Raw genomic sequence first — 10,875 nt, forward strand, 5'->3', positions numbered from 1 at the left:
AAAAAAAAAAAAAAAAAAAAACATTTCCTTAAAGGAGTGAGTACATAAAGATGTTAATTTAGTCAGCAATGTATGTTTAGGTTGACAGATCGTTAGCATTAGCCGTCCTATGGGAAATGCCATTAAATGTTAGCATCAAGCTAGCGGATTTAAGCTTTATGTGATAAATCAATCTCTATTTTCATGAATTGATTAATCATCTGTTAAGCTTAAATCAATTCAAATCGATTTTATCAACCCCTATTAAAAATAGCACTCCCTATAAAATGTTATTTAGGTAAATATTTAATTTATATAATATTTGAGTTTTGTTTTTACAGCCTCGCCTTTTTCTTAAAGCGTGTTTTGTTAGTGGAGACTATTTTGAGACATTTTTGAGTTGCATTAACATATACATATAATAAAATAAAATTTTATACAATTTTTTGGTGTTTTATGGTGTTTTAAAACTCAAAACTTTTTTTTTAATCATAATTCAAACCTACAATAAAATTTAATCCAAAAATAAAAGTAAAAATAGCTACTTTTAAAATAAAATAAAAGTATTAAAATGAAAAAGATTGTAGAAAACTATAATCTCATTTCTTTAATAACTTTTTACTCATACATAATTCTGGTCCATGCATGTAAAAACAGGAACTGTCAGTCATAACCATTCTAATTTATGCGCATTTTTCCCCGCCCGTCATCTCCTCTCCGGTTGACTACCCCTTCCTCACCAGCCCGAGCCCCTCCACTCCTCCTCTTCCTCCTCCTCCTCCTCCTCCTTTTTACGCACCGGCTTGCGCCCATCCTCCCAGCCAGTCACCTCAAAGCGCAACCGGTCTGCCGGAGCGGAGGTAAACACATCCATCCGGAGCGGAGCGACTGTGAGAGGGGGACGTCTCCGAGCAGGAACAGAGGAGAGGAGAATGGGTTCAGGTCTGGACTGAGTCACACGGAGAGCTCCTCAGACTCCATTCAAGTCCCCGGGAGTCCCTGCGTCTCCAGCGCTGACACAATGGGCTGCTGCAGCGGACGCTGCACCCTCATCTTCATCTGCACTTTACAGCTGGTGAGTACAGTCTCTGTTTTTGGGTTCATTCACACGTTGAGATTAAATAAAATAACTCATTAAAAAAAGTGATGGAAACATGTTTTAAACTCCAAGAAAGATGCCCAAAAGCACCTATTTAGTAATCAAACTTTGCTATTAGAGCATAAATCCTGCATCCAAAGTGCTCCTTACTCCATTCTCCCATTCAATTTCCTGTAAATCTGCTTTTGGAAAGTTCTCTATTGTAGCAGGAACATGTTCAGAAGAACCAAACTCCTGCCACAAGCAGACATTCAGATTAGGGGTAACTGTTGGATGAAGACGCAAGCGCAGGTTCAGAACACACATTACATCTCTGTCATGCACAAGAAGTTTAGATTTAAAGTTTTTCAAACGATCAAGGCTTAATAAACGACCAATCAATAAGAGTCACTTTTTATCCTGTTTTTTTAGTGTTTTAGGGTGACATAAGTGGAGTGTATCCTGTGACATTTCACAGATGACGGGGCTTCTGCTTGTCTTTTCCACTCACACCGACCGGGCTTTACTTGACTGTGACCATGTTATTTATGAGGGCATTAAAGGGGAGCTCACTCATCCTCAGTGTTCCCCCTCAAGGAAATGTCATGTTTAGGAAGTTAAGGAGCAACGACAGACTCTAACAGAGGCAAGCTGGAAACTTTGTGTTATTAAAGAAATTGGTATCTGCTAGTTCAAAATAGGCTATATATATATATATATTTTTTAATTCTCGGCTATTGAATAATTCCAACATACCATTTGGTATTTATTTCTAATTTTTCATATATATGAAATTAACGCCTTTACTTGTTTTGTTTTTATATAATAATCAGATTTAGAATAGTTCCCTGTTCTGTTTTCCTTTTTTGTTTTGTTTCAGGAACCTGACCTGTAAAATGCTGTATATGTTACATGTGTAGATGTTATTCGATAAGTCAAATCATAATTAAAAACTTGAGTAAAAAAACAAAAAACAAAACTATGATTAACTTTTTCCAAGTTTTGCAACTCATAAGAGATACAGAGTATAATAGAATAAATAGAAATCCCTTCCAGCATTCATGTTTTACTTTTATTTTTTTACATCTTTTTGGCACTTTTTTCATCCCATAAATGAATAAAAATACATTATTTTAAAAATAATTGACCTTCCAGCTTTTTACATTATTTTTTGTTTACTTAACAAGAAATAATGGGACATAATTGTAAGGGTTTATATAAAAAAACAAATTTTTGCTTTTTCTTGTCATATTTTATCCTATAAGTCAGACAAAACCCTTTTTTAGCCACTTAACATTTGCTTCTTACTGTTTCATTTCTCATGAATAAATAAATTAAAGCCAACATAGTGCTGAGTATAGACCTAAAGGGAAATTCAAATAATTGATCAGTCATTCAAAGTAGGAAGGGAAAGGACTTGCTTCTTCTTTTTTTGCACCAAGGAAGAATTATTATTTTATTTTATTTATTTATTTTTTGCCAGTGGTAAAATATATATGATTTAGCGCTATCTTATTTTTCCTTTTGTTATAAAGCAGAAAAAATACAATAAAAATTTAGTTGAAATCGTCATTTAAATCATGTTACTGTTTAAAATGTTCTCCCCTTTCTTTTATCCATCGTCGCTAACATCCCACTCTCTCATTTTCTTTTCCATCCAGTACAAGAAAACACAGTTAATATAAATAAAGTTTAGCCTTAAATATAAAAGGAGTTTATACAAATATGCACCGTATGTGTCCAAAGATTCATATTCTCCTTTTGTAACAGTAAAATCTGTCGAACACAAGAGACATTCAGCTAAAATTAAAGGTTTTTAGCTTCAAGCTGCACTGTGGTGCAGTGGCTAGCACTCACTGGTTCAAATCCCGGGTGGGACCTTTCTGTTAGCATGTTCTCCCTGTGCATGTGTGGGTTTACTCCACATGCTTCATATGTTGTGGGAGCCAAAATGAACTGTTGCTAGAATGTTGTTTTGTTTGCGGTCCTATTGAGCAGGTACCTGGTGGGTCACACGTTTGTGGGCGGAGACATTTTTTCAGACACATATTTTTAAATACACACCTGGAGATGAAGTAGAGTCCGCGAACATGCCGTGATTTGGCGTGAACCCGCCTCACACCTGTTTTACTTCTGTAGGCTTCAGACCTTTTTGTCTCATTAAAGAGAAAGAGGTCAAGCATTTGTTCCAGGGTTTATAAAGCTGTCAGCTGCTTCCCTAAAGAAGTCCCCGAAGACTTTGGCAAACAGCTTCATTTCCCCCTCGGCACTATTTCCTGATGACCTGACACTTCCTGTCTGCTGCAACACAAACACGCCCCCTTCCACACTGATGAGTCTAACCTGCAAAGAGGGGTTGTGTTAAACCCTGCGTGACCTTTGGAGGGGTCATCAGTTCCAGGGTGTCTACATGAATATGCATCGGGACACCTGTGCTCTCTGGGTGGAAACCTATGCATCGACAATGAAGCCGGTTATTCCAGCTCTATTGGGGTGAAGCTACCGTTAACCAAACAGCCTCTTTCCTCTTTTGATGTAAAAATAGCCACTGTGTGCACTAATTATCCAGAGAGAGGGTTTTGAGCTAACCTCTTCGGCTATCAGCAATCCCCCCCAAATTGAATTGTGGTGTGGCCTCTTCGTCAACAGGCCGAATGATGGGACTCATCTTTCTGGGACAGAAGACAACGGATAATGAGCCTCTATTGATTGAAACGCCTCTGCTCCTTCTTTCACTCGCAGTCTAACTATTGCAGACAAGAAGCTGGATGACTTTCAGATCCTGAGAGTAGCGAGCCTTGGCCGTCAGCCCTTGTCTGTGTAACAATTTGTTTGTACTCCAAGACACAGGCAAACTCCTTTTTACCGCAAACTCTGTCCTAGAGCTGACCCGGTGGAGGAGTTTTTCCATTGGACAAATCAAGGGAATCAGTGAATGTCAGGAACCAGAGGATGTCCTTTATGGAAGTGATGGATAATGCAGAGGCAGAGAGATGCAGGCGGCCTCGAGAGTGGTCATGGGGTGGGGTGGGGGTTCAGAAAAGCACCCCCACACACATACATACAGTAGAGGTACGCATTATCCCTCAGAGCGAGGGTAACGAGCTCATAACTGAAAACTGACCCTGAAAACGCGCCGCTTTAAATTGTGCAGGCCGCACTGACAGACAAAACCTCAAAGACATACAGGCTTTAGCTTTGCTGCCCCCCTCCCTCACTGACAGTCACACCCACTGCACTCAGTAGGTAGAATGTTGGGGGATTACAGCCTTTGGATAGAAAGAAATGCAGCTTGTTGAACTCAAAAATGAACAGGAAGGTGATTGTTTTGATCTCAGAGTGCAATGTTTTGACATGGATAAAAGTTTTTACACATTTGAAAAGTTTTTAAGAACAGGAATCTGAGTTTGTTTGTTTTTTAAGTCAGTAACTTGCTAACATTTCCAACTTGGAACATTTGTGCCTTTCTCTACATTTTGTCTCTGTGCCTTTCATAGATTTAGGTCTTAAATTACAGGCTGTCTCTCGGTTACTATATGAGTATATAGGGTATAGATTTTATAAATAGATAAAAACAATATTTTGCCATTGCAAACATCAATGACATGAAGGCCAAAGTGGACCCTGATTTTGGACTTTTATCACCAGTCAAATTCACTGATTTGTTAGTTCGTAAAGATTCTAATATCATTAATACATTTGACATGATTCAGCTTTATTGATCTTTTTCTAGCAGTTGGATGCCAGTTATTATTGTAAAACATTTCACAGCTTTATTACAGTAAAATGAAATACAGTAGAATATTTATGCCTTGTATTTTATTTTACAATAATAAAGCTGTAAGAGGAATCCCAGTACACAGAGACTCTACTACTGTATTTTCTTTTACAGTTGTATAACTGTAACATGAAATACAGTAGTTACTGGCATGCAGCTGCCAGTAGTTACTGTAAATGTTCCTACAGTAATTGTTCCTTTTATGATAACATTACCATGTTTTTATTTCCATATATAAATAAATATAGTAAATAAAATGTATTCTGGTTCTCTTATGTCAACTTCCCCAGCTGTTTTGAGTGAAGGTCATTCCCTCCTCTTCGTTCACTGTTACCAGTCTTCCAGCTGCTTTTATCCAAGGCCATGTTCACTGTGAGTTCTTAGATCAATGCAACACCAGACAGAGACATACGGCTCTTTATTTTAGGTTACTCAACAGTTTTAAGTCAACTTGAATGAATAAACAAGTAAACAGAGAGAAAAAGATGGGCCTTACAATAATTGTTAAATGTATTGATACATTCAACCAATTGTTTTTTTGGGTTTTTTTTTTTTTTTTTTACACAAATGACTTCTCAGCATTGGTCATTCTTGTTTTACATTAAATGTATATCTATGAATACTCATAATTTACTTCTATCATTCAATGTTAATCAAAAATTAAGAAAATATAGAGCACGTTTTTAGACTGAGTAAGAAAAACACAAAGTTCTATAGGAAATTGATCTTGTGATCTTCTCATTGTGAGGCCGTATTGCTAACCCCTGTACTACCATGCTAACTATGAGTAGGTCCAAAATCACAATGGATCTTGAACTCAGTCCCCTAACAATGTGTACATTTGCCACTCCCGGTTAAACCTGTATTTCTGAAAGCACGTTATGTCACAAATGTTTAACAGATACTTAGTGGATAACATCAACTTTTGGACCCCAAAACAGGTAACTAAAGAGAAAATTTAGGTAAGTTAGGTTCAGAGAAGAAACTAATTTACCCAATAAGCATATCAATTTATATTCTGTGTTTGAGGATAATTTGTTATAATTTGTACTTTTTTCAAATCTCCAAATTCAAATATTCCCAACTGAACTTCTGATGTAACCTGATTAAACTAAGTTTCTTGTCACCTCTTCACAAACATTACAGTAAAAATACTGCCCAGTTTACAGAAATCCAGTACAGTGTGCTAACAGAAAGATTGTCCCACCCAGTTTGGACAACTGGTTTTGAGTGTTTTTATTAGCTTCTATTGACAATTAAGAGTTTGCAAACAATGTGGCTTGTTAACTATTTTTCTGTTTTATTAGGACTACTATAGACATTCAGAATGAATGGTAAATGGTCTCTAGCTAATTAACAGCACACGAGCCTGATATTCAGTTGGCAGCTGCATTTCTACAAACAGATGAATTGTAATTTTAATAAAATTATCCATTAGGTAATTTCATAAAGAAATCTAACAACGAAAACCATTTCCACTAAAATGTTATTGGATCCAAAACACAGTGAAATTAAAGAAAAAAAACCTACAGTATGTGGTATCAGGGGATACGTTTGTGCTGTCATTTTGATTCTTTACTGTGAGTGATGCCACATGTAAACAATGTTAGGAATGTGCTCACGATAAACAGCAGGTTAAACTTAGTCCAAGAAAGATTAATGACAAACTTGATTGTGATTGGCCTTATTTTTGTGGACATTTTTCTTACTGTATTCTGATCCATAGTAACTGAGAATTTACAGCAGTGACAGGAGAGATCCCCACAATCCATTGCATTTTACAGTGTATTCCCACAATCAATTGCATTTTAATGTAAATTCCCACAACTCATTGCTTTTTACAGTTAATTCCCACAGTTCATTGATGCTTACAGTAAAATACTATAAAGCCTTTGTACAGTATTTTACTGTTGACATTGCAGTATAATACTACCCTATTTACAGAAATCTGTTACAGTCTACTTTCCTTCTAATCTCCTGGTGACTGAAGTTCGCAGTTTTTTTTGTCTTGTCATGTAATTTTTCTCCCTCTCTTGATGGAGCCTTTAGTCATATTTTCCCCCCTCAGTTCCCACTGCTAACAAATTTACGGAAGCGTTAATTTCCTTCTGCATATTCATGAGCTCAGAGGTGCTTGATGTGCATTAACTCATCGGATTTTCTTCCACACCTGCTTGTGTACGCCTCATTTGCATGAAGGTGTTGGTCCATAGATTTCACATTAATCACATTTCTGTAATTAAGAGTGATTACTGTAGCTGGAAAAAGAGGTGCGGCGGTTAAACCGTGCACTGATCAGGGTTTGGAAGTGGTGGTTACAGTGTAACCCTCTTGCTCTTTGCCAGAAGATGTTAAATAAGAGATATGAAAGACCTGTTTTCAGCAAGAGCTGCAGAATTCTAGCTTTATTTGCTATAAATTTGTTTTTGTTACATATTTGTCTGTGTGTTAGTGGAAAGCTTTTTACATGCCCCTGTGAACCTGGAGTGTGATCAATGATAATGATCATTGTTTCCTTGGCACTGTCATGCTGATGAAAGAGATAGGCCAATAAAAAAAAAATAAATGTTACAGTTCTTTTATTTATTTATTTTTTGTCATTATATGTATATATTTATGTATATGTTATCCTAGCTTCTCTGGCCTTGTCACTATGGTTTATGAAAAATATTACATTCGATTTTTGCACAGTGACTCATCTTGTTGTGGTCAAACATGGCAAAAATGGCAAACCTTACGGCAATTTTAAAGACATAAGGACCTCTTATAGTAGATTCCTAGAAATCTGTTTTAGGTAACTTGATTAAAAGTGACAAGTAAGGACATAATAAAAGGCTTCAGCACCATTGTCCTCCCACTTTACTGTAACCTCCCAATGAAAAATTGTGAAGCATGATAATGTGGATCCTCTCATAACTCTGATCTAACAAAAATAAAAAAAAAATTACCAAACCAAAAAAACTTTTCTGAATATATGACTTTTTTACAGGTCTCCCAGACCTTTCAAAGAATGATTTAAATAGTGACTCTTGTGTTATAGGAGGACGTTCACAGCTGACTCTAACTGAATGTGAACGCAGCTCAGATGATCACGGAAATGAAGGTCTTGACCCTGTCTCCCATTGTCTTTAGGTCTTTATTTTTTTCAGTTTGGAGGTCACAGAGGTTGAAATAATTAGCTTCAGCGTGTGTGAGTGTGTGTGCTGGAGCTGTCAAATGGACCCCTGGTGTTCATCGCTGATTATGGCCTTGGCCAAGGCTGCGTTGATTGCTTCGCCCGGCCAGCCCTCATCCACGGAAGAGCAGATCCTGACAGTTCATGCCTGACCTTAGCAATAACATTTTTTTTACAAAGTCCCATCAAAGGAGGTTGATTATGACAGAGGTCAAGGTGACTTTTTAATAAATCGAACATACATTTTCTGTTTTTAAAACTCCGGGACTGTCATCAACCCTTAGGATAATTTAAGTATTTTGTTTCTAAAAAGTGCTCCAATACATGTTTTCTCCTCCAGAAAGTGTTCTTGTTTTCTCCACTTGCTTTAACTACTGCTTAGAACATGTTTGGATTGTAGATGGTAGAGCTCCTGCATATTTAACATAAAAAAATAAACCGAAAAGGAAACAAAGGGAAGGGTGGTAGGTCAACCATTCGCTAATTACAAGTATGACCCTTGAGACCAGAGATCAGTGTGTTTCATGTTCCCCTCTTCCTCTCATTGCCTTACCTTCCCCCTGCCTCGTGTTGGAGTTACCATGGTAACGTTAAGGTATACAGCTAGAAGCTGAAGAGTCTGTAGGTAAAAGAGCTGCTCATGAAAAGGACACCTGGAGATGCAGAAAGTAAACTGGAATTCTCTTACTCACAAGGCAGATGAGAGAGGGAGATCGACTCTGGAGCTTAAAGACCCACTCTGATGAAAATCATGTTTTTGGTGTTTTTAACATGTTCCTGTGGCATTTTCTTTCCTGATGGTGGGCATATGTAAGGATACAATTGCATGAGTATTTTTTATTCATATTGTTGTGAATCAAAAGGAGACAAAAAAATGCAGTTGGAAGAAGATTGTAAGAGTGACATAGAAGGTAATACAGCAGCTCTGCCTTGTGGTAGAGTGTCAGTCCTGAGATTGGAAGGTTAAAAGTTCAAATCCAGGTTGAGACTCTAAAAATGGGACCCAGTGCTTCCCAGCTTGACACATTAAAAGGGTTGGATTGGGGGGTTAAACCACCAAATTGTTCCTGAGCGCAGCTGTGCCTGCAGGTCACCACTCCCCCAGGAGATGGGTCAAATACAGAGAACAAATTTCACACACCTAGGTGTGTGACAAATGATGAGACTTTAACTTCAGCTCCCTGGTCCGCTCCATTCTGATGCATCCAATTGAAGACAAATAGATCTATGCATCCATCTAAATGTCTTTGGTTTCCTCGTCCGAGCAGGTATCTGGCTCAAAACTGTACGGCTGGATAGCTCACCATTTTTGTTGCACTGGTAATGTTAATGGTAAAGTGTGGACAAATGGATGATGGGACGTGGGGTAAGGCTTACTTTGCACCACAACTCCTGCTCTAAAGAAACTATACTATTGAAAACAACATTTTTTTTTTTGCTTTAAAATAACACTTTTACAATAGATCCAAAGATCAAAAGATTTGGAGTTGACTTTTAAACCCGATTAGCTCAATTGCTAATTGAAAGATTCTTCTTACATGGGTTATTGAATATTAATGAAAAAAAAAACAATATGGCAGTCAGCCTGATTCAGATGGGAACCTCACCTGTACATTCAAAACCCACAAACAAATTACACTGCTTGTGACATGCAATGAAAGCTGGTCATGGCATAACAAGAATATGTTTGTGGAAAAGCCCATTTCCAATCTATCCCAAGTGTCCCTTTTCACTACTGTTGGCCATTTTAATGCCTTCAATTTAACACACCATTAATACGGTGGTTATGGAGAAAACCTTGGGCCAGCAAATGTGTGTGTTCCCATCCATGCACAGGCTTGTGTTAGTGCGCCTGTGTGTGTTCCACATCAGTGACAGCGCAATATTAAGCCATAATGGAGATAAAACTAGAACTATTTGCAAGCCCATTTCTCTCTTTCCGTTCCAACGGTTCCACCGGTGTCATTTGTTATAGTGTGGCATTGAATAAATTGCTTTGGGAGCGCTGCAGCTGGGATGACTATCTTGACAGATCACATTGAGTTGAATGGCTGCAATACATATCTGCCTCAATGAAATTTTGCACAACTTTTTCTGTTTGGTCCCAGTCTCATAAGCAACTGTTGAACAGTTTGAAACATGTTATGCGCTCAAATGAACAGACAGCAGAGCCCCTCTCGCGATGAGTAAAAATTCCAGAGTGATGGCATCATGAGGAAAAAAAAAAGCTCTGCAGTGTCTCAGATATGAAAAGCAGAATACAAATTGCTGACAGCTGTTTGCTGGTCTTGATGGGAATTTCCAGTGGTGCATATAAATTACCCACTGGTTAATTTGGGCAAAGCCTAAGCATCTCTGTCAAATCAAGGACAGGGGGTGGGTAGTGTATTGACTGGTTAAAATGCACCATCCACAGTTTTTTGTATACATTGCACAGGTGTTTGTTTTGTCATGTCTTCTTAGCTTTATCCTTAAATACCACAGGATGCTCCAGAACGTCTAAACTACTCGACCTACTTTAAAAATGATCTCAGATCACTGAAAGATGCACTAAAACAGGGGTGTCCAAATTCAGACCTTGAGGGCCGGCTTCCTGCTGGTTTTCCAGATACCTTGAAATAATCCATATCAATCAATAAATCAGCTCTGCCTTATCTGCTGTTGATCACCTGGATCAGGTGTGCTTACCTATAAAGGAACTTCACTAACATATTTTTAGTTGAACCAAGCATTTTACTGTATTCTGCTCTATCAGTTCCTAGAGTCAGAACTAAACATTGAGAAGCTGCATTCAGCTTCTATGCACCACAGATCTGGAACAGACTTCCAGAAAACATTAGATCAGCTGAAACACTCAGTGTATTT

At 37.8% G+C, this 10,875-nt stretch overlaps 1 protein-coding gene across 2 annotated transcripts in view; it reads left to right on the top strand.

The window, feature by feature from the left end:
• The first annotated feature begins 502 nt into the window (after positions 1 to 502).
• The window catches only part of nkain4 (sodium/potassium transporting ATPase interacting 4), a 50,943-nt gene continuing 40,570 nt past the window's right edge, over positions 503 to 10,875 (top strand). Inside the window, exon 1 of one of the 2 annotated variants that reach the window (XM_024293189.2) lies at positions 503 to 1,054. In XM_024293189.2, the coding sequence (XP_024148957.2) occupies positions 665 to 1,054 (390 nt within the window). In that variant the 5' untranslated portion in view covers positions 503 to 664. The remainder of the gene's footprint in view (positions 1,055 to 10,875) is intronic. The other variant, XM_024293188.2, reaches the window with a different exon arrangement.

This window comes from Oryzias melastigma, linkage group LG7 (assembly GCF_002922805.2).
Source record: "Oryzias melastigma strain HK-1 linkage group LG7, ASM292280v2, whole genome shotgun sequence".
Taxonomy (NCBI): Eukaryota; Metazoa; Chordata; class Actinopteri; order Beloniformes; family Adrianichthyidae; genus Oryzias; species Oryzias melastigma.